Genomic DNA, 25,218 nt, shown 5'->3' with positions numbered 1-25,218 from the left:
ATTTTGCTAAAGTTGGCAACCTTGGCACGTGCCTAAGTAGTTTAGGGTTTCTACCGGTGTAGAAGTTCTTCGAAGGCTAGGGTGATGCCTTATGTGTTTGTGCACCCATCACAGCCCTAGAACCTGCAATGGAAGATGGCTCACGTTAGGGACTTGGTAAATATTTATTGACCGATTGCTGTTTTACCCCAATGAGACAGGTAGTCATGGTGGCGTGAATGGTGTGACTATTATGACAGTTTGAGGTGACATCTCCCAGGGAACAGTCACTATCTCAGAGAAGAGTTAACTGTTTGGAAATACTTGTCAGAAAGAAAAAAGAGTTCTAGTCTCCTTAGCAATGCAACAACCTAGATTTTAAGAATTTGCCGTGTTGCTGTCACCAAAAACAATGGAATTTCCCAGAAATTAAAATATTTCTTTAGCCAAACCCTATCATCTAGGGATGCACTCTTATTTTCTGAAGTGATGTAAAAATCTACCTTCTAACTGTGCTCCTGTGTTTTCTTTGTAAAAATAGTCTCCTTACGCACTGTAGCATAGACTTGGAAAGCTCCTCCCCAAGAGCCTAAGGGTTTTCAATGGAGACTGTCTTCAGACCTTAAAACTCTCTAGTACCTAATAGCAAAACTGGCAATTCCAAGTGCCGCATCGATTTCGTGTCTACATGACATCCTCTGAAAGGAGTTTATCCTATGAGATGCGGGACACCAGCTGAGTTTAGATGTGACCATTTTCCTGAATTCCCTTATCTTGTAGAGATGACTAGCTTTCAATGATGACAATTATGATGGTGGAACAGTGAAGGAGATGGAGGTGATGGTGGTGGTGAAAAGAGCATCTTCTTAAGTGCCCAGAACTATGCTAATAAGCACATTACATTTGATCCTCCCAACATCATCACTGTCACCATCCTGATACTGTAAACAATTTAAAGGCCAAAAATCTGAGGCGTAGAGACCTTTCACAAGATCACAGTTTATAGAGCAAAACTGGGATTTCTATCCCGGAAGTCTGACCTGAGAGTCCTCTCGTTAACCCCAACTTCACATGACCTCCCACGCCACTAAGTGGCATCACCACTCGGGCAATGCCATCTTTTTCATCTCTGGGGGAAGGCAAAGGCTGGGTAATCTTCAACTTTCTTCCTCAGCCATAGTCTTTTCTCTGAATTTAAAGAGTGACCTGTGATCACAACACCTATTTCAAATCTTCCCTCTGAGCCTAAACGAACACCCCATTTCTTTTTCAAAGTATCTGTCCTGCACTGGCTCCCCCGGTGAGAAGGAAGGGAAGGCTAAGCAATGGAACATTCCCGGACAGGCTTTGCTGTCAGGGCCCGTCACTGCCTACAGGCGAACTCCTCAGGCTCCTGGAATCTAAGTATCCAGGCTGCCAGTTCCGTCACTGAGACCTCCTACAGGATTCACCGCTTCCTACAACAAGCTGAACATTCGTGGGGATTGGGGCCTGGAATTTCAGGAAGGAGATCAAGGGGTGATGGGTGCTAAAGCTCAAAAAGCAGTGAGCCACAGAGATGCCATCCTTGGAACTTACCGCCCAGCCCCGCCTGGTATAGAGCAGATACGCGGTAAGTGTTTGTTGAGTGAGATGTATCTATGGCCCACAACATCAGCCCACCTCTCCTAGCCCTCTCTCGCTCTAGCAAAAACCAAAGTTCGAAAAAGGTGGGGAAAAAAAAAACACAAAAAAATGGTGGGAATATCTGATATGACATTGGATGTGTTCCTTCGTCTCCCTAAGTCTCGATGTCTTTTAGTAAAGTTGGAATAATACTGGTACCTGCCTCGCAGGGCTGGCTGGAAGGATTAAAGGGTTTGTGAATATTAAGGGCTTAGTGGAGTGTCTAGCACATTTTAAGTGTTCAACAAACGCAACTACATTCAGAGCACGAGTCTGGACTCATTGATACCTCATCCAGGAGACATATTTCTTAACATCTTGGAGAGAAAAACTCTCAAGAGAAAAAAATTTTAGTGTCCCATCAACTCAGCAATGTTGATTGTCTCCACAAGGATTCACCCTATTCAGTTTTTAATCAAATTGTATAAGTTAGACCACCCTTTGAGATGTAACAGGTCATTTAGTGTGCTGTGTACCTAAAAGCTTCCTGGAAAATATGGAATTTTGAGTGATAACTGCTAGGTCTGTTAGATAACCAACCTGGGTAATATGGACCCAATGTTCATACACATTCAGGTGTCATAGACGCCCATGGATAGCGTCAGTCTCCGTCTTGTTGATAGAATCAGCTTGATTCTTGGGCCAGTCTTCACTTTGCTTTATCAATGCAGACACAGCTCAATTCCTAACTGCAAAATTGAGCAGTGAATAAACAGAGGATGACTCGCTTCGGCTAATCCAACTGACATTCTTCGGGCACTCATCGGCAGAGATCCAATTTATTAAATCAAAGTGGATAAAAGCAATATATAAATAGATACCCATTTACAATCGCCAGCAATTGATTTCACAAATAACCTAACGGTGCTACAATAAGCATTCCTAGAATCACTGATGACCAGTTCCGATCCTGCACGAAGATGACACGGACTGTCTGTAGGAGTAGCGGCAGCCATTGATTACGTATACAAGTCTGTCAGTACAGTAAGAAACTGCCATTTTTGCCGTAAGAGAAAACGCCAAGCTCCAGCTTCCCCCTTTGCCTCCAGCTGACCGACACAACCTCTCAAAGTGCAAGATTTCAGTATCACACTTCTGCAGAGATGAAATGCTAGCTAATGATGGCAGTGCAACCGGATGGAAGTGGAAACATGGTGACAATGACTTGACACATTCCTTCTCCAGTGAACAGATGAAATGCACTAGGTGCTCTGACAACTCCTTAAACCTCCTCAAGGATCGTTGCTGACACCCTAACAGCATCCAAAAATCAAACAACTAATTTAGTTTCCCTGTACAGGCAGCCTGACCTTCTGCTTTGGAAGGAACTCTTTCTTCCAAGGCAAAAGCATATGCGCACACAACGAGTCAGTGTTATGAGTGTGAGAGAGATTCTCTAAATGCATCCAGAGGGAAGACTAATCATAGCTACGTATATTGAGTAAAATTATACCCAGCCCCATTCTAAGTGTCTTACATATATTAACTCATTTAATCTTCCTAAGGACCCTAGAGATTGATGTTATTATTATGTCCATTTTCCAGATGAGGAAACTGAGGCACAGAGAGATTAAAGTATCTTGCCCAACGTCATACAGCTGACTAGTGGTTATCCTTGTATTCCTTGTGTCCTTATATCTTCCCACTCCTTTGCCTTTTACTCTGGTGGGTATTTTGATGATCACTCTTGAATTAGTATCGTCAGAGTTCTACACCAGGCCACAGAAAGTACTGCAATTCCTTTTTATCACTTCTCTGAGATACATGACTGCCTGGAGAGTATTACTTCTTGGTGGCAGATATTATGAGATAAAGGTAGGGCAACTTCACAGCAAAGTTGTGAAGCATACCTTTCACTTTGGACGTGAAACTTTTCAAACATTCAGAAAAGTGGAAAGAGTAGTGGTATAATCCACCACTGAGATACTCACTGTTAATATTTTACTATATTAGATTCATATATGTCTGTGTGTTTTTGACTTGAGCCACTTAAAGGTCCGTTATATCAGATACCATGAGACATTACTCCAAACTAATTCAGCTCATTGCAGAATGCAGACATTCTCCAACTTTACCGTTATCTCATTATCACGTCTAAGCAAGTTCATTGTAATCCTCTAACAGCACTCAACACTCAGTCCCCGGTCTCCTAGCTTCAGTCTCTTTATCCCTCCCTATACACGGCAACCCTGAACTTCCCCGTCAAATCTCTCCAGACCCAGTGCCTTGAATCCAGGTAAGTGCGCACTTCCACAAACCCCTGCTGAATTCTAGTAATGGGAATTCCAGTCTCCTATTAGAATCCGTCAAGTTACATCCCAAGTTATCTGACCAAGAGTTCAAAGAGGAACAGGCACTGTGGACAGGTCCATGCGACAGCCTCAGGGCAAACAGAATACATTGAAGGAAAAACTGTAAACCGTCAATTTAAAATTAGGAATTTGATAGATCTCCCTAGGGATTGTTAAATAATCTTAAACACCCTGAACCTAATATCGAGATTGGCATCGAAGGGGTTAACCTTCAATGCCAATCTCAATCCACCCTACACAAAATACAGCAACAGACTTGCAATGTGTATAAGAAAAGAGGAGGAGAGAAAGCACTGCTATAGAGAACAATGAAGGTGGAAAATATGGAAGGAGTAGAGTCAAGCACAGGTTGTGTGGTTGTGATTGGTAACGGGAGCCCAGAGTGAGAGAAGCAGGCTTGCTAACATTAGACCCCAGCCACGAGCAGTTTCTGGGGCTCTCCTTCGGTTTCTGCAATAGAAGCCCCTGTCTCTACTCAGGCATGGAATGGTTAGGGGGTCTGTTCCGTCCATCTTTTATCTGAATACAAAGTCTCTTTTCTCTTCCTTCAACTAATAGTTGTGATTACTCCTGACCATTCTCTATGATAAACAACTCTTCCGTTGCCTTTGACTGGGTGACGAGAAGAACTGCCCTATAGCTATGAAGTTCAGAGGACTTTCGTGCTCCGGGAAACAGATCGGGGCAGGAATACCAGGCTCCTTACCACTTTGCATTTATCTCAGAAGGAAGGAGAAAAAATCCTGGCAGAAAGCATAAAGCCAAAGGGGGAAGTTTTAAGGACTATCAGACAGAGACGTGAGGAGGCTCCCTGTCATTAGTTTCAACTAATTTCACGCCAAAGACTTACCATCCTTCATTCATTTTGTGATATATGTATGTGTATGTACATAGTTTTGGGAATCTGGCCTATTAGACTGAGAGCTCCTTGAGGACAGGGGCATGTCTTATTCCCTCTGTATCCCCAGCAACCAGTGTTTAACACTTAGTAGACATCTGCTGTATATTTGTTGTGAAGTGAAGCTTCGCCTAATTTCTATTACCTGTCGTAGAATCTAATCCTTCCATCTTCCGAAGCCAGGATTCCCAAATATACAGTCCATGGGATACTCCAGCCATCTTTATTTCGGGACAGAGCTTCAGTTCTCAAGCCCTGCCTTTTGCCCACAAAGTTAAGCTCAGCTGGATTCCAAGAAAGGAAGGAAAGTTAAGGTTTCCTTCACCTCTTTTCTCTGCCTAGGCCAGGAGTCTTCTCTGGTTTCCTCTCCTTTGAGCCCACTGGTCCTCTATGATCTGCGGCCACAAAACAAGAGTCAGTTGAACCGAACTCAACAGAACTTGACTGCCATGTCACACACAGTCCCTTCCAAATTAAAAACCAAACAGAAAAACAATATAGCTCAGGTCTCAAGGATGCTTCCCCATGACAACGGCCAAGAAGGCTCTTGCTCATGTTCTCATCCCCAAGAGAGCATGGTGGTGGTGAGGGCAAACGTGGCCCCAGGAGATGCTTCCTCATCAAGAACCCCACTGTAGTATTGTCCTGGAATTCCACCTAACACAAACACAATCCTAACCACTCCATCACCTCCAAGCTGATCTCCCTTCCTGCACTTACCATCCTCTACCTCTACTCCATTTCCAATCCATCCTTCAGGCTACTGTTGGAACCCTCTCTCCTTCTTTCAAATACTGGCACTAAATTCTCACAGTTCATCCTAATATCCAGAACCTTATATGCAGCATAAAATACGCTCGGCGATCAGATTAACCTCCCTTGCCATCTCTTCCAGCATTCTTTCTTCTCTGCATGAGCCCTGTACAGGCCGAACTCTTCAAACTTTTTGCTATTCTCTCTAAACCCTCAGCTTCTTCACAGAAAAAGCTAACGTGGTACCCTCCAGGTGGAATGTTCAACACCTGTGCCCTGACACCCATGCCCCCAGGCCGGGAAGTGTCTCCAATTCACTGCTCAAGCACGATTCCATATTCCCTCTACTTTGAAACCTCTCCTGAGTGCCTCAGGCACGATTTTCCACCCTTCCTCTGTGCGCACGTTAGTGATACCACCTCCTGCCAGGGCTGGAATTCTCCACGCACCTTTCTGTTCACTCTCTTTGTTCCAGCCTCCTGGCCTTTCAGCTGCCAGCCTAGCCTCAGGGCTCTGCACCTGCCATCACTCTGTGATCCAAGTATCTGCACAGCTTCTCTCTCATCTCCTTCCAAACTCTGCTCAGATGACATCCCCCTTTGAACCTCAACTGCCACCTTTTTGAGGACAGCGACCTTTGCCCAGTCCCTCTATACCCCCTCCGGCAGCCTTTCCACAGGTGTCTGAGATCGTCTGACATCATCATTGTGTTGGTCCTCATTATTCATGGGTTCCCAATTTGCAGACTCACCTACCCACTAAGACTGATTTGTATCACCAAAACCAACACTGTGGTGTTTTTTGGCAGTTGTTTGTGGACATATGTAGAGCATATTTGTCACTGGACGTACACATTCTAAGCTCAGGCCGACAAGGGTTTCAGCTCTCATGATGTGCAAAAAAAAAGCGTGTCTTTGCAGTCTATTTAATACTTGTATTTCACATTTTTGTACTTCTTTGGGTGATTTTACACTGGGCAGAGTGCCGCAGTGCTGTCTAGTGTTCCTTAAGTGCAGGGTGGGTGTGATGTGCCTTACAGAGAAAAAGACACTGTTAGATAAGCTTTGTTCAGGCATGGGCTGTAGTCCTACTGACCATGAGTTCAATGGTAATAATGAATCAACACTAGATGTTAAACAAAGTTTCTTTAAACAGAAACAAACATACAACAAGGTTACGTATTTATTGGTTGACAGAAATGGTGTGACCTGAGGCTCACAGGAACCTGGCCCTATGCTTCCCCTAGGAGCAATGGTTTAGTATTCACTAATTCAGTGTTTACAGCAACTTCATAGAATACAGCAACTATGAATAATAGGAATTGGCTGTATCTACTTTTTTTTTTTTTTTTAACGATCTGCCTTCCTGTAGTAGAACATAAGCGCCATAAAAGGAGGAACTGCACCGCAGTGTAACACAGCTATATCACCCCGCCTATAACAGTGTCTGACACAGCGTAGGTGCTCAATAAATATGTGTTGAACTGCACTGAACCAGGAACTGTTCCAGGATAGAGACTATTTTTCCCTAGCTTTGTGCCACCGATGATTAGCCAAACTACTAGCACACTGTGAACTCTTGGTAACAGGTGATGAAATGAATGAAGGATGACAGACCGTGAATCTCCTGCCCCCAAAGAGCAAGGCCGGGATTTTAGCTCCAGCTTTTCATCTGTGATCACTAAGTACTATTCTGCTACTGTTTTATCACTCTCGCCTTATTTATACCATTACCCTTAAGAAGGGCTTTGACGCACAGCGTCAATATTGGACGCATCATTGCGCTGCATCTATAATATGCTCCAGAATGCTGGGATCCATGATATACTTAAACTGCAAATACACAGACGTGTTTCAATGCCCAGGCAGAGCGCATAACAGGAAAAAGCGGAGATCTGTGATGCAGTAATTCAGTGCATCTTTATTTTCCAAGGCAAAACATATACGGCCTCAATCAAATTACCCAGATATTAGCTTGGCTAAGCTGAAAGATGTTTCAAAACGGAGACTTCATATATTTGCCTTAAATGCATATTTTAAGAACTGTGTAAACCTGTCTTTGACGTTCTACATCTTAAAGCACCAATTAGGTTTTTTAAAGAAACACAAATGTTCATTGACTCCTTTCATGGCAGAATTGAAAATTGATCTCTCAATTTTAGCTGGGCTATTTTGGCCCTCCTTGGATGCTAAAGTGGGAAAAAAGAGCGCTGTGGTTTAACTTACAAATGAAATCTGAGGAGCTATAACAATGGTTAGCTTTGTACATAACAGCACCACAGGGACACTGAGGAAAAAAAATGATGGCAAAGTGCATGATGTTCCCACGTATTTTTTGTGCTCTATTTCCCCCCTAGGATCCTCGTAGTGCTGACAAGAACTTCAGAGAGCAGAGGCCCTTCTATAAGAACACATACTAAACAATATATTATTACATATAGTAATAAATATTGAGCAATGACTATGTATTACACACTCCCTACGCAATTGGAAGAAAAGGTCCTGGGAGAGCTAATGTTGGAAACATGAGAATAAGTGATGCGCCCTGGTTGTGTTAAGGACAACAAAGGAAAAATAGAAAGGCCATGAAAGAGGAGCAGGGACAGCTGGCTTGAATGCAGGGGGTCAGGAAAGGCTTCCTGGAGAAAGTGACTTTGGGAAACTACAACCCAAGAAAAGAGCAGGAGGTAACCAGTTAAGGAAACTGCTGAGTCCATGGTATGACTATCTTCACCTTTCTAGATATTTCCAGACATGTCTCCCATGTGATCTTACTAATCTACATTTCCACCAGTGTGGCCTAAGAATTTCTACTTCTTCACACCTTCACCAATTCATGGTATCAGCACACGTTTTTATTTTGTAAGGATATGGGCATGAAATACTATCTTCTTATTATTTTAATTGGTGTTTTTCAAATTGATGAGGTTGAGCATTTTTCATTTGTTCTTCTTCACTACAAATTACCTTTTTATACCTTCCTTTTTTAATAAGTTGTCTTTTATACATTTTAAAAATTTTGGGTATCAATCATTTGTCAGTTAAATATGTAGCAAATAATTTCTCCTGGTCTATAGCTTTGTTACCTAACTCTGTAACTGATGTTGTTTTTCAGACACTAGCATTGTTTGTTATTGGAAACAGAAAGTAGAGTCCATCAGTAAGAAAAGAGTTAGAGAAATTTTTCCGTGTTGATAAAAGAAAACTCTACAGTAACTACAATGACCAAATCAACATAAATAAATCTTAAAGCCACAAAGTTATATGAAAAACAGTTTGCGAAAGACTATGGGCAGAATGATACCATTTTTGTGGATATTTAATAAAAAACACAAAGCAATGCCTAGCTATAGTTTATGGGCAACAACACAATAGCGGTATGAAACCACACTGGGAAGAACCCAGACCAATATGAGAATGATAGCCTTGGTGGGGGGGAGGGGCAAGAGAAGACTGGCAGGGGGGATGGGGAAGTCTGGGGGGTGCCGGGGTGGCTTCCACTCTGTTTTATTTCCCACGGGCGGATGGAGGGGCATGTGGAGCAAAGATGTCAATATGTTAATGTCTTATTTTGGAGGCTGTGATATATTATGTTCACCTTCTATAGCTGTTTGAATCACTTCACACACACACACTTGATAAGCACATATCTATACACACATATAAAATTTTTAAAATAGCTCAGGAAAACACATAGTCTTTGTTACTAAACTATAGAATTCCTTGTTATTTAAAAAATAAGAAATTAAATATGGAGTAGAGAAAAGAGCCCTATTTAATTTTACTTATTCACAGTTTCCCATAATTCAGTGTTTCTTACAATATCCATTAGACTCAAGTTCTTCTCCATTTTTGTCTTTTATCCTTCACTTCCTATAATCTGAGTGGCAAGCACTTCACAGACACACTTTGAGAAATTTTTGTGGGACAAAAAGGCTCAGAGAAAATTAAGGAGAAAACAACTAATTCACTGAAGTTAATTGAGCTTGATTTTGACAAAACACCAAGAATAAGCTGGAATGTCTGATCTTTCTTAACTAGCAAGGGTGTGTTAGTAATTCATTCCAGAAACCAGTGTCCACAGCACTGCCTCACTGTAAACATCAACTCTTCAAGATCCCTTGCTTTGAGAACTTCTGATAAAGATAATTTTTAAAATTCAGTAGGGACCATGCCTTACATTCCTATTGTTCCTTGAAACTTACAATTTTTTAAAAGAAAAAAACTGTAGCTATTTAACAATAAAAAGTCTATTTCCTTAGAGAGTATTTCACTGCACGACTATTTAGAGCTAAGCAATTTTCTTTCCTAGGCCGTAAACTACATTGCTATTCAAATAAATGGAATTATCAGACACCATAGACACTTATTTTATTTACTCATAAGGCTACAATGGTTTAAAAATAAACATTCCAATATGTTGGTCAGTGCTCTGCAAAGTACAGAAATTGTCATTCTAGGAGTTCAGGGTTTTTGAGCTCAAGCCACCCGTTCTCCTTGCTTGGCCCTGCAGTAAACCTTTCTCTGCTCTTAAAAAAAAAAAAAAAAAAAGGAAAAGAAAGAAATTGTCATTCTAGGATTTACACAACTCCATTATCATTTTGCTGCCATGTCTCTCAGCTGTTCTGCAAAGAAAGCATGCACTGGGGCTAATCATCTATACAGAACTTTGTAATTTAAAAATACATTTATGCATTATGTTATCAGATGAGAAACTAGGATATTTCATATATTTGTGCCATTAACAACCTGCAGGGTGACAATTATTCTACCTATTTTACAAAGGCTCAGAGAAGTTCAGTGTCATGGGACCGGTCTAGGTCACACCTCAAGTAAGTGCTAGAGCTGAATCAGACCCTGAGACAGGTGAATCCAAATGCAGCCTCATCAGCCCTCATCTCAAGGTTACTAGAGAACACAAGAAGATAATCCATGCCAAGCAACAGTGAATTCCCGTTTTTATCATCCCTTCTAGTTGTTTTTTTAAAAATATAACCTCATCTTGATTATAGTTTAATGCAAACGAATGCTCAGATTTGCAATTCATGGACAATATTTTCTAGGTTTCTTACTCTTTCGACAAAGATTCTTTCTGAGTAATTGGTGTTTTAAAGTAAACTGTTTGAGGAATTTCAAATACGTTTGGCTTTTTTCACTAGACAGTTATGGTTATATAGAAAATAGTCTTAATTAACCATGCAATAGAGGTTGTCTTAGATATTTAGGTCAGGATAAGCTTCTGGGTTTTGTGTTTGTTTTTCTTCCCTTTGTCCTGAGGATGATTACTATGTTGGCATTTGACAAGGCATGCTGTGACTATTTCTTGCAACTGTCAAGCTGGGTTTCTCTAGCTGCAACACTGTAAATAGGCTTCAGGGTAAAAAAAAAAAAAAAAAAAAAAAAAAAAAAAAAAATCTTTAGGAAGTTTTCCTACATGTCCTCAAACCAAGCATATCACTGAAGACAGCGAAGGCTGTGATAACGAGAACCTCCTTAGAAGACAGAGGCATTGATGAAGCCACGCGTTTATCAACCGGGGACGCACAGTGACCAGTCTCACAACGGATTCTCCAGGAGACCCTCAATTTCATATAATTATAATATATATATAAGATATATTATAATAATACAATAACATAATATTTTCATTCTAATTTTAGTTAATAAATGCAACATGATTGACTAGAGAAATGAGCCTACGTCCTCAAACCAGAATTTGTCAGAAGGAGAGTCTCAATATTTAATCCAGAACCTAAGATCAGTCTTGTATATACTTTTGTAACATACTGGCTGCATTTCTCAGAGTTCACAGATACAAACCCTCTCTTGGTATGTTACTGTGGCTTCTCCCTGCCTCTAAATTCACACAGAAATCCCTACTTAAGAGTTCTGGGGACTTCCCTGGTGGCACAGTGGTTAAGACTCCGCGGTCCCAATGCAGGGGGCCCGGGTTCGATCCCTGGTCAGGGAACTAGATCCCACATGCATGCCGCAACCAGGAGTTTGCAAGCCACAGCTAAGAAGCCCACCCGCCTGCCGCAACTAAGACCCAGCACAACCAAATAAATAAATAAATATATTTAAAAAAAAAAAAAGAGTTCTGGAAGAATTCTTGCAACTTGTTTGTGCTAAATGAACAAAAGAATTTAGAACCTAAGAATGGTAAATAAAGTCATCAGTAAATGCTACATGATGGTTATCTTGTGTCCAACAGAAGCTGATGCAAAACCACAAAGCATGTCTCATGACAGCAGGTATAGAGAACTAAAACATAAAGCAGAGATGTACCTTGGGATCTTGGTGTCTTTATTTCCAGCACAAGGACAGGAAAGGGTCTGATTTACTCATCAGCTGCTCACCAGTGCCTCGCCTCTTGTTTGCCATATGGTAGGCAGCTGAGACATACCTGCATAAAATAAATGAATGAATAAGTGAGGGAGTGTGTGAAGATGAGTCCTGAAATCACTATATCAAATAGAAAAAGAAAGTAGTGTACGTTTAAGAAAAACAAATGTAGCCTGTGCATGCTGAAATTCTGGGCAGATTTAAGTAAGCTTCAAACCTTGATGGAAACAATTCTGCAAATTACCATTTACGACTTACTGATGAGAACACTATAAAAGTCAATCTATAGTAATTTGATTGTGTAAATCAGAACCAGAGAAGGCACTCTGGTTGGTCTAATCTGTAGCCAACCTAAATTAATTCCAGTGACCCAGGACAGACCTTTGCCAAGCAAAGGCCATTTATTATAAGAAGGTCTGGGAGAAGATCACAGAAGGAAATTTACTGCAACATGGGTGGGTCCTTTGAGCTAATTACAAAGCATGACACGGACTGATAAATTTATTCACGGTACGGACCATAAAAAAGGAGGTTGGAGATACTTCAGAATAGAGAACCCAGATGGTTTGAGAATTGCTGGGCACAGCAGATTTTAGTGGACAAAATCCTACAAGTAGTCAAAGAAATCCAGCACGATTTGCGTTGTCCCATCTTGCCCTGGCACCCAAGTCACCATAGATCTAATTCTGCTTCTACCTTTGCAAATAGAGTCATTGTCACGACTGACTCTTTCACATTTCTCTTTCAGGCCCTGCTGCAAAAAAGAAGTATGTCAGTTATAATAACCTGGTTATCTAACCTTTTCCATTCCATGGAACCCTGGAGGAGGAAGACCCTCAGTTATTTTGTCACGCAACCTGGCATAGGACTCTTTTGGTCCTGCCCGCTGCCCATCACCGGAGGAGCATCCCCGGCTGGGAGACCAATGATAGAGGATCCAAGTGTCCTACACAGCTGCTTTATGAAATATTCTTACTTTATCTTGGCTTAATAAGTCACTGGCATCAGCACTGCCAACTCGGCTGCAATTTTGGACCTTCCCTACCAAAGGGAGCATTGAGACTCAAGTCCCACCCAGGCTCTTTAGGGTGAAGCTTTGAGAGCCTTAGTGACTGTTTTGGGGCTGACCTGTCTTTCTATGTCTGTACTTCCAGGCTGCAAGGTTTTGAAACTTTCTGTACAGTTTGTGAGGACTTTTGCACTTTGCCATCCAATGTTGTACCTCAGTTCACTGTTTGTTTTCGAACGCCCTCTTTCCATAGAACCCTACCCTCCCAGACGGCGGGATATTTGGGAAAACCTTCAAACAATTAAAATTTTAAAAAAGATCTCAGCAGACTAAAATGAAAAATGTATGTACATGACTGTATAATTATGATTATAGTACCGCTGCAAATCATGTTATTTTTTTTAAGACAAAAAAGATATTTAAAGACCAAAAACTGTGCTGAGAAAGTATACCCCACCTATCTTTGGTATAAGATAGGGCACACGGAAGAAAGGTATTGGCTGAATGGAATAGAGGTCTTGATCTTTGGAATGCATGCCAGTAATGTATTTGACAGTACACGTTAATCATTTATGTTCAATATTTGTATTTGTGTTCTCTTTTGTTATTTTAATTAGGATATGGGTGTTTTGCAATAATTTTCATAATGATTAAGCTATTTGAAGAAAAGAATATGGAGTTTTCATGTCTTGAGGTTTGGTTCATGCCCCCCTATGACTGCCCAGTGTGATAAGGACTTGAAAAACAAAAAGCATGTGTGTTTTCTACTGTTTGTAATAAGTACTTTCGTTAATTCTGCTGCTCATGTGCCAATTTAGTGGAAAAACACCCTCGCTGAACAATACCCCTTTCCATTTTCTTTCAATTCTGTGATATTGTCCAAGAATGTATCAATAAAATACTTTGGTTAACTTTTTTATTTCCCGCAATAAATATTTTTAGTTGTTTATCCCTTTTTAGTGACAGTTGATTTCATACAAATTTTAAGTTAGGGAGGAATGCAGACAGCCAAATGTGTTAAAACAACAAGTTTTAGCCCACAATGAAGCTGTAGCTGATATACATATATTAACCCAGAGGTGCTAAATTCTCTCATAGAAAAGCTGTCACTAAGCCCATGCATTTTGCTTCTTCATAATTGAAGTTGAGACATGACAACCTCAGACATTTTCTCAGAAAACTACCTATCCAAGATAGCAAAAGTGCTGGAGGGAAGAGGGAATAAAGAAGAAACACGAGCGTCAATAAAAAGCAGTCTGGGGCAATGTAGTGAAAAGATAAACATCTCCCCAAAACTTAACCAAAAGAGAAGTAAAGATAACAATTATACAGCATTTGTCTCTGTTTTCAAATAAACAGGTTGGTCATGCTGATAGTAAGATTAAGACCTGGGGTTACTAAAATTCAACAGTAGGAAATGCCCTCACAGACCAACTCGTAGTAACTTGGGTGTCAGGAGCATAAAATAATGTCCATTTGCAGAGGGTTGCATTGGTCCTTAGCACTCAGGGTTGGACCCCCAAATCCAAAATGGATTTCAAGGAACCACTGCGCATCTGTGACTCACTTTCTACTGTGAATGATAAAACCCACACCTGATTTTACCTTTGGCATCTGTTGACCTCTTCCTGCCGCCCCTCAGCTCTCTTGGCTCAGGTAACGTGTGTGCAAAGAATAGAAAACTCATTTCACTATCGGACTGAGAAAAACGAATCTATCTCCCGGGTTTTCCTATCTCTGAAACACCCTTCAAAGAATAGACCATGGGGAGAAATGCAAATCACAGCAGAAGTGAGTTTGGATTATCCGTATTTTCAAGCTGTAGAGCCAAACGATGTATTATAAAACCTGGCTCCCCTCCTGCCAGCTGTCCTGCAGGACATTACAGAAATATTCTAGAAACGTTCTGAAGCCTCCATTTCCTCAACTGGAAAACAAGTTAATACCACTACCTATCTCAACGGGGCTGGGAGGATTAAGAGAAAATCCATGAAAGGGCTTAGAACAGCGCTTGGCATTTGGTTAACTTACTATACACGTTAGCTGTTATGACCACCACTCCTACAAGGCACATCAGCACCAACATGGTTTTTACATTTTGTCTTAAAAATAAAACTGTGTGCATTGCTTTCTCATTCCAGACATGGAAATGGAACCTGTAAAATAGCGCATGGGCAAGCCCGACTGCCTTCTGGCCACGTAGTAGAAATCATTTTCACAAAGAAGTTATGTAAGAGCCTTTCCTGATAATGTAGAACCCAGAGTGCACAGGAAATAACAAAAGCAACTCCACTTAGGATTGGAAAGAGCTACGGCCAAAGACCTTTGCTCTGCTCCTGGATTCTCGGGGCAGAATGGAGGTAACAGCGATCAGGTAATGATAAGTATCAAAGCTAAAGCTTCTGCAGCACTACGTACAAGGCATTGTTATTTTTATATATTACATACTTTACATGCATTCTACACTTCATCCCTATCATATGCATTACAATGTACGCTTTATATACATTAACTTATTTAATCCTCAAAATGCAGTTCCCAGCCATTGTCCGCAATCCCCGTCCCGAACCCAGTAGCTGAGTTCAAGTGTGTCTGTCGCGCCGTAGGACAGTGTTATTAGAAATACTTCTAATACATGAGCATATATTAGGATGCACCGTCAATAGCAGGCAGCAAAATGGACGCCCACTCGCCCCAAGCCACACATATCCCCTCGCTCTTCCTCAAATAAATCAAGAATATCCCACCTCTGTTCTCTGGCCTAACAATCTTTCTCTCTCCCCAAGTATCTGCCTGCTTCACTTCCTCACTCCTTTCCAGTTTCTTCTTAAACATCATTGCGTCAGAGGTCTTTTCTGACCATATTGAACAGGGCAGTCCCCCGCATCGCAGTGAACCCATCAACCTGCTTTATTATTATTTTTTTAACAACACATCATTATCTGACTTCACAGATTTGCTTCTTTGTGTGTGTCACTCACCTCTGCAGTAAGATCTAGGAGATAAGAGATACGCTCTGTTTTGCTTACTATAATATCCCAGTACTCAGAAGTGCTTGACAAGGAATAGGCACACTCCATCAATATTTGTGAAGGAACTAGGCAAAGAAAGAATGAAAGGATGAAGCTAAAGAGCTGGAGAATACAGAAGGAGGGCTGGGGAGCCCAGGCAGGTGGTTGTAGAGGCTGTGTCCAGAGGGACTGAGGCTGGATCTGTAAGGACAGACAAAGCTCCAGTGACCGAGAGGGAGAGAGAGGAGACATGGGAAGACCTGACACTCAGCCTGAGCAGTAAAGGAGAAGCTATTACTATTAGGAGGGGTTTCTTTTCATCAGAAGATGAACCAGTCTTCCTAGGAAGTGACGTGGGAGACTGTCCAGATAGTGGGATATTCTGCATCAGAAACCCTTTCATCTGATGGAGGAAGGAAAATGACAGGGAGATGCTAGAGCCGGAAGGCCCTGGATTCAGAATCAGAAAGCCTCGGTTACAGCACTGAGCTGCACCACTTTCCAGCCTTGCAATCTCCAGAAATCCACACCCCGGGGTCCTTCATGTCTCCCCCTTTACAATGGGACTAAGACGTGGATTCAAGTCTTTTCATGAATCAGGCCACCCTCTGTGAACTTGTTCCAGAATGTTAACTTCATAATCAAAATATGTCAACCAAGTCTGAACACAGTAACCTAAAAGTGTTGCTGGGTGGCCTGGGGGCCGGGAGGGGAAGAAGAATCGCTTTGTTGTGGTCAGTGATGAACGCAGCCTAAGGCATCCGGCAGGGCTTTTGGCCGCCACTTCACACACACAAAAGCAATTAGGCTCCAATGGACTAAAATCCCTCAAATCCCCCAACCGATTGCTGCTGCTACATTATTTCTTATTTGACATTTTCCCCCTCTAAATTACCTTCGGGTGAAATTCTACTCACCGCTTCATTCCGTGAAGATCCTTTGGGATCTTCTTGTATCTTCACTGCAACTAAAATAATTTCATCTTTGCTTTAAGTGTATTCTGTGAATCTTAAAAGTATCACAAATTTAAGCAAACTCCATCTTTCAAGCCCCCCAGCTCTGTTGCTCTTACTTGAATAAAACATAAAATTAAAAATAACTAAATGAATAAATAATCTTTAGGTAACTGATGTATCATGCCCTCTCTCGACTGTCTGTTTAGATCCTGATATTCATATCTATTCTCTATCCCGCCCACTGCCATGGGGGTGATAAGCCTGCTTTACCAATCCTCAGCCAAGGTGGTGATGCCATTCTGGGCGATGAGAGCACCCAGAGCAGGGCCCTGGAGGCTTCCACCAGAAACCCATGACTTGACTGACTTCAGTGCATTCATCAGCATTGCACAGACATAGCTGTGGTCACTTCTCCAGTTAGAAACTAGAACCCCCCCAAAATGGCAGGAATAATCATCCTGTGGGAAGGGAGGAAGGGAGGGAAGGAGGGAGGGAGGGAGGAAGGAAGGGAGGGAAGGAGGGAGGGAGGGAGGGAGGGAGGAAGGGAGGAAGGGAGGAAGGGAGGAAGGAGAGAAAGAGAAGTGAACCAGAGCAAAATACAGCTTGTGAAAATCAACAGCAGTTCTGTGACTCTCCATCACAAAAGAGAAGTCAGACCATCAGTCCTAGCATTTCATAAATCTTAAGTGGCTTCCTGGGCTGGCTTTTTTCTCTACTCAATTGTTAAGAAGACATTGTCCTCATTGTCTTTACTGGAATCCTGCCAGGGAATCCAATCAAGTTCACAAATGATTCCCAAGGTCTCCCCCCTTCGAAGTTCTGGCTGAGTGGCACCACCTCCAGACTCTGAGCATGCCCCCATCCCTCAGGACTCCTTAAGGGGACGGGGGAGGGCAGGGCCTGTCTAGGAACCTACAGGACAGCCCCTGTACCTTCACACTCCCAAACTCATCCCCGAGGCCTGGGATCACACATTGGTTGCTGACCCCGATTGTGACCCAGTGGATTTATTTTGCTTGGCCATTTTGCTTGGCCAACGGGTAATGCAGTTAATGGCCAAAGAGGTGTGGGCAACTTAACCACCTGTCTTACACAATATACATTTCTCTCATTCACATGGCCTGCCTGGCATCTGCCTTTCATTGATACCAAGTCTTCATCATGTTTCATGTCTCACATGCCAATGTGTTTATCTCGCCTTTTCCTGTCCCATACTTTTCCTCTTTAAAAGAAGTTAGTAAAAGCCATGAATAAAGAGAAAGTGGAGGCAAGGTGCAAATTCTGATTTCTTTCCTACAACTTTTATCTTATACAAATGCTTCTTAAATTTTCATGTGCCTATGAATCACCCAGGGAGCTTCTTAAAAACGCTGAGCAGGTAGGGCCCAGTGTCCTGCAGTTCTAATAAAATCCCCAGGGACGACTGTCCTGGTACTTGAACTGGAATTTGATTCTCAGCCCTGATGGGACATTAGATTCACCAAGGGGCTTATAAAACAGATCCATGACCAGACCCCACTCCAGAGAGTCTGTTTTAATCAGTGTGGGGTACAGCTTGAACATTTTTTTTTCTCTGTAAGCTTCCCAGATGATTTTCATGTGTAGGGTGGAGGGTTAATGTTCTAATACAGTGCGTCTCAAGCCTTAGTGGGCATGAGAATTTCCTGGAGGGCTTATCAAAACACACAATCCTGAGCTCTGGAGTTTAATTCAGCAGATCCAGAATGGGGACTGATCATCTGCATTTCAGACAAGTTCCCAGGAGACCCCGATACTCCTGGTCCAGGCACCATACTTCGAGAACCACTGGTCTAATCCAAGCAACCAAACTACTCTTCCCACAGTCTGGCTTTGCACATGGTGAAAGGTTTAAACAAACAAGCAAAACACATTTTTACTGGCTCTCGCACATTCTGCAAACCTGCATTCATTCTGGACTTAGGATTAGGGTTAGAGTTGTAGGTTCCCATCACTGTTTCATGGACATCTGCGTTTGCCCCCTAGAATTCTTTGAAATCTATTCAGTAACTTCTGGGAAAGTTTGCTATGTACCCACCTGTGACTCTTTAAATCATGTTTCTTTTCTTGCCTGGGGTCATGACCAGAGATTCAGAATTCTACTCTGAAGTGCCTCCCCCTGCTCTTGGGATTGTCATCTTTTTATTTCTGGTCTCGAATTCATTACCGTATTTTGAGTTTTTGAAATCTGTTTTCTAAAGCCTCATCTGGCTACGTGCAGGCTGCTGACCCCCGGCTCAGGGGCTCAGACGTTATTGGTGCTTTCCCCCAAGCTTCCTCTTTACCAGGTCTTCCTTGCTGGCCCAAATTAGGTTCAGAGAAGCACTTCTTTTCTCTTCACCGCCCCTTGGGTGTTATGATAGGCAGTGGTAGAGCATTCAATCAACAAACGATCTGAGCACCTAGCACATACCAGGCACTGTCCTAAATTCTTGGGGAAACAGCACTTAGGTAAGAAGACAAACCCCTTGCCCTCAAGAAGCTTGAATTCTAGACGATGTGTCAAACATTTCTCAGATGCTGCTCTCTGATCCAGAGGTGACCTCTTCAGGACGGACAAGCAGATTTACAGCAGAACACTCCAGCCCAGAGCCGTCCTTTCCTCACTGAGTGTCTTCTCTTCTTCCATGGCTCCCTCACTTCCACTTAGAAAATTTGGCCACACCGACTCTTTATTACGTTTGCTGTTCCTTTATGTTTTGCTATCCTGTGGGCTCCAAGAGCACATGGAGATCCAAGCAGGAAGACCCCCCAGCCATGTGCACACCTGGTTCCATAGTTGAGAAGTTGCATTTGCCTCTTAACTGCAGAGACCTTTTTAGGACAAGAAAAGGAAATCCTAGGGAACAATTATTCTAAATTTGAGCCAGCCAGCCTCTTCCATTGTTAGAGCAACTGGCATATTTATTGCTACTGTCTCCTTCGAACAAACAGGGCTCTCCAGCAAGCTCTGCATTGGCTACTGAACAGGACAATGACAGAGTTCATCTTGGTGACTGTCATCCTCCCAGGGAACATTTACTACCAGAGAAATAGGTCAGGCAAACCACAGTGGTCCTTGAGCCAAGGGGGCAGGGCCGCCCTTGCTGCTGCCTGGACATTTTGTGCATAGATTCATCGGGTACTTGGTACATGCTCAGAATTGTTTTAAGCGATTCATATTCCTCCCGCTTAACCCCTATGTGGGAGGGATTAATATTATCCTCATTTTCAACAGTAATAATGAGAATAATTTCCCTAATGCCATGCAATTGATAAGTGGCAAAGCTGGGACTGGAAGCCAGATCTCACTGACTCTGGACCCAACACTATAAACCAGGCAATTGTAATGCCCACAACAACATGGCTTCTTGTTCACCCCAAAATAGCAGTTATGATCACCATAAATAATAAATCCCTAACCACAATCAAACAGGATTTCACAAGATAAGTATATGTATGAATAATACATTATAAGAATTATTATAATAAGATAGACTCTTTAACAGTATTTAAAGTAATTAAGAATGTTATAGAAAAATGTCCATAGTTATTTCCAAGATGATTCTAACTATATAAATACACACACACATGCCAAGATAAATCTTGAACAAAATATACAAAATGAGCTACACAAATATGAATTCTTTTTTATTCAAAAATCTTTTCCTGTACTTTTTGTTTCCTTTGCAATGAACATGCACTATATTTGTAATCAGCGGGAAAAGTTAATTTTAAAATCATCCTAAGATGGCAAGCTAGCACAGCATGATCCTGGCTCCCTGCTCAAATTCATCTCTGGATATAAACTCTATAGCAACTCTTCTGGACGCTGCATTTATAGGAGAATTTCCTGGGGGTGGGGGGCTTTTGAAAAATACTGACTCACAGGCTCCACCCCAGGCGAATTAAAACAGAAGTTTTGGAGGGACAACTAGACATCGATGTATTTTTAAATCTCCCCACAGCACGGTTTTAAGAGAAACACGGATATGAGGGATGAGGACTTGCACGGATGGATACTAGGAGCTCAGAATGATGAACCACCCCGCGCACCATGGCACTCGCCTCCCACCTGCCCCCAGCACACACTACCAAACAGAAGAGCCAACGCCCCAAGGGCCAGAGTGGGAGCCCAGAAACGGAGTTACGCATGTGGGTCTTCATCACAGACACGTTTCTTAAAAAGCTGCATACATGTGAAAAAAACACTTAGAATACTTGCTCATATTACACACAATCAATTCCAGATAGATTAAGGACATAAATGTCCAAAAAAGGCCTAAAATAAGAAAACATAGAGGAGTATCTTTCTGTCCTTGGGTGTAGGAAACATTTTCTTAAAGAAGATAGGAAGAAGGCTCACCATGAAAGGAACAGTTAATTTTGATTATATTACAACTGAGTACTGTTCATTAAAAGAAACTTTACAAAAAAAAAAAAAAAAAAAGAAATTTTACAGCAAGTGCAAATAAACTACAATCTGTAAGAAGGTATTTGCAATACATACATCAACAAAGGCTTAATATTAGACATATATATTAGGAATAAATATACATATGCACACGGTGTGTGTGTATATATACGTATTAGAAATATGTATGTAATACATAATACAATGCTTATATATGTATACACACACACACATATTCTATATATATATAGCTTGAATCTAGACCTTTCAAAGAAAAAGAAAGTTCTCTCTAAGGCATCCCAGAAACTGTAGGAGGGGCTAGAAGGAGTCTGATTGTACTTATATATGAACTGGTTTTTTTTTTTTTCTTTTTTCAGTTTAAATAAATTGAATTTTTTAGGAAGAAAATATACCATGGTCCCCAGTAGGACAAAATCAGAAACTAAATATTGTCAGTATCCTGAGGAAGTACACAGTTCACATTAAATACGCTAAAGAAACTAATGTGTAAAACCAGACTACCAGTTTACTTTTCCACAACAAGAAACTGGTATCAAAGGGAATATATTAAGGAAGGCCATTTAACCATTGTTTTCCGACCTGGTACAGAGATCTTTATGGACAGTCCATTAGAATATACTTAAAAACAAGTAATAGAAAACCCAGCTCAAATTTGGTTGAATAATAAAGAGAATGTATTGACTCATATAACTCAAAGGTCTACGTTACAGAGTGCTCCAGGCAAGGCTTTATCAGGCAGCTTAAGTCTATTACCAAGGATGAAACCTCTTTCCATTATATTGGCTCTATTTTGATCCTATTGGCACCCTCCTAGGACTAATTCTTCCCTTCGCTGCAAAATGGTTGTCTGCACCAATAAGATGATATTCAGTTTTTATTCAAATTCAGTAGAAGGAGGATGGCTTCATTCTACCCAACTATCAAATAAAGGTCCTAAACTTCACTTTGATTGGACTAAATCAGATAAATACCTGTCCATGAACTAGTCACTGTAGCAAGAGTGTGGTGTTAGGCCTAGGTTCTAACCATCCCTCGATCAATTACTTTAACAAAGAGTATGGGTTTGAGCAGACCACCTGGCCGCTGGGGGGAGAGGGTAGGGGGAAGGGGGAAACCTCATGTCCACAGCAAGAACCCATCATAGAGAAATAAAAGATCTGGCAAACACCCATTTCTATGCAGAGCAAGCTTCTCAATGGACAGTGACCGATCATCCCTAGGGCTTTTCTGGTTTTAGTGCTGTAAGTCCAACCTCCTGGGAAACCCCCTAAACCCAGGGAAATTGAGATGGCTGATGCTAGTAACCCTGACTCAGTCATCTCATCCTGATAGGACTGGCCTCCTGCTCCTCCCCTCTTGAATCGAAGAAATCTAGACTACATAAATAATTATGCCTGACACACATTTAAAAATTTTTTAAACACCGGGGTGGTAAGGGTTGGTAATTGATTTGTCGATGGGTCCATGTGCCCATGTGTGTGTCTGTGTGCAGGTAGGATGTATGGGAGAAAATGCGTGAGGAACTGTGTCACTGAAGGAGTATTCACATGAAAGAGGAAAAATACAGAAAAAAAAGTTTAAAATATTCAACAAACTGGATGAAACAGGATTGCATTTGGCTGCAAGCAACAGAAAACTCAACACATATGTAACTTTCATCCTCACAGTCACAAAATGGCTGCTGCGCCTCTGGACATCACACATACCCTCTAAGCAGTAAAAACAAAAAAGCTGTAAGACCTCTTCTTGAGACTTTGCCGTTTACTCAGTAAGTGAAACTCTTCTTCAAGACTTCTTACAGTTTCTCGGCCAGAAACATATCACTTAGCCCCCTCTGAAATGCGGACTCTTCAACACACAGAGTAGAGAATAGGAGTACGCTACTGGGAATGCATCTTGGTTGAGAAAACAGTATCTGTCAAACTTTTGTCCAGGAGATATTATATAAACTCTTTCTACTTCTAGCAACTTCTTTATAATTATAAAATGGCAATCTAGGAAATCTCCAAATAACATCAAATTCGGAAAAACCTACCTCAAATGTTGAAACTGAGGGTAAAGATTGACTCGTGTGCTGACTCAGGGGAGAATCTCCTCATTGAGAATTCCGCAGAGCAGAGGATGTGGGCAGGCTGCATTCCACAAAGCTGCCTTTGGAAGTCTTCTTAAATTTGTGCCATCCTGAGAGCTGCTTAACTAAAACTCACCACGGGAAATACCAGGACTGGCAAGGACCACTCCAATCGATTTCGCATAGATCATTAGTCTGTTTCAGAGGCTTGTTTGCTCTCTGGGTAACAGCAACCATCCTCATATTCACTCCCATTCTGGGTTGTATTTTAAGGCAAATTATTCAGCCTCCTCTGCTAGTACATGGGGAATCACAATGAGATCCACCATAACAGGCTGCAATTTCTGTACCAAACTGCCTTGGAACAGAACCGAGCCTGGATCTAATTCTGGCCCCCCCTGCTTTATTCCATTCTCATCTGCTTTATACCAAAATTAAGTGTATTTCTAACTTGTGGAGGTATGTTGTTTCCATCCGAAATTGAGGCAGAACTCATCAAAGATACAATAAAAAAAGTGTATGTTCAACCCCATCAAACCAGATGTGTATACCTTTTATCAATCACCTATTGACCGAAAAGATTTTTCGATTTCTTTCTGACTTGTGTTCTCTATTCCCATTCATTAAGTACCTTACTAGACATCCTGACAGGCCTTCAAAATCAGAACAGAAGCCATGCAATCATTTCCTCAGTTCAGCCCACTCAGCAAACTATGGAAGTATTATAAAAATATAAAGGTATCCTAATGTGATGCTTATTTATTGCTAAGTTCAATTCCCAGGCTTATATTCATCCACCCATCCCCTCCAAGCCGCTTGTTCCCCTCTGGGAAGCCTCTGAACACAGAGCGACTCTCGCTGTGTAATGATGACAGAGAAAGTAAAAAAAGTGTCACAGCCCTGTCAACCCACTATGTGTGTTGAATGCTGTGCAATTCCTCTCTCAAATCCCTTCCAAACTTCTTCTAAATGCAGGGGTAGAAAAGTTGAATGATACATTTCCTAGAGGCCTTTGCAACTATGATTCTGGATGCAAATTAGTTTTCATTATCCAAAAGCACACACAGGAGATTTTGATAAGAAAATGCAGTGGAGAATAAAAAAATATTTTATTCATCCAGAAGAAGGCAAGAAAGGGGAGAAAAAAATAAAATGATAGGTCAAATGGGAAACAACTAGTAAGATGGTTGGTTTAAACCTAAATAAATGGGCAATTCCGTTAAATATAAATGAGTTAAGTATGGCAATTAAAAGACAGAGACTGTCGGATTTTGTTTTTAAAGAAAAACTTTAAGTTGCTTACAAGAGACATTCCTTAAATACAAGGCACAGAAAGGCTGCAAATAAAAGACTAGTGGAGTAGGCTGAATGGTGGCCCCAAAGATATCAGGACCTCATCTCTGGAATCTGTAAACGTTACCTTATTTGGAAAAACAGTATTTGCAGATGTGAGTAAATTAAGAATCTTCAGATGTGGAGATTCTCCTGGATTATCTTGGTGGCCCCTAAATGCCATCACATGTATCCTTGTAAGAGAGACACTGAGGAACGTCTGATACACAGACTAGGAGGAAACCCTGTGATCAAGGAGGCAGAGACTGGAGCGATGCAGCCACAAGCCAAGGATGCTGGCAGCCACCAGGGGCGGGAAGGGATTCTCCCCCCAAAGCCTCTGGAGGGAGTTCAGCTCTGCTGACATATTGATTTCAGCCAGGTGATTTCACCTGACTTCTGGGCTCCAGAACAGTGACACAATAAATTTACTTATTTTAAGCCACCAAATCTGTG

At 41.6% G+C, this 25,218-nt stretch overlaps 1 protein-coding gene and 1 long non-coding RNA gene across 6 annotated transcripts in view; one reads left to right on the top strand and one right to left on the bottom strand.

Moving 5' to 3' along the window:
- The window catches only part of GRM7 (glutamate metabotropic receptor 7), a 1,142,612-nt gene extending 1,128,737 nt beyond the window's left edge, over positions 1-13,875 (top strand). For both annotated transcript variants that reach the window (XM_082347526.1, XM_082347524.1), the window contains one exon: positions 12,700-13,875. In XM_082347526.1, coding sequence (XP_082203652.1) covers positions 12,700-12,749 — 50 coding nt within the window. In that variant the 3' untranslated portion in view covers positions 12,750-13,875. The remainder of the gene's footprint in view (positions 1-12,699) is intronic.
- Positions 1-25,218, bottom strand: part of LOC309608145 — a 291,497-nt gene that overhangs the window by 104,674 nt on the left and 161,605 nt on the right. For all 4 annotated transcript variants that reach the window (XR_014232690.1, XR_014232691.1, XR_014232692.1 and 1 more), the window contains exon 2: positions 11,895-12,012. This is a non-coding gene — a long non-coding RNA (uncharacterized lncRNA). The remainder of the gene's footprint in view (positions 1-11,894; positions 12,013-25,218) is intronic.

This window comes from Balaenoptera borealis, assembly GCF_965194805.1.
Source record: "Balaenoptera borealis genome assembly, chromosome: 12".
NCBI lineage: Eukaryota > Metazoa > Chordata > Mammalia > Artiodactyla > Balaenopteridae > Balaenoptera > Balaenoptera borealis.
Note: the sequence above shows the minus strand (reverse complement) of the source record. Positions and strands in the feature narration are given on the sequence as shown.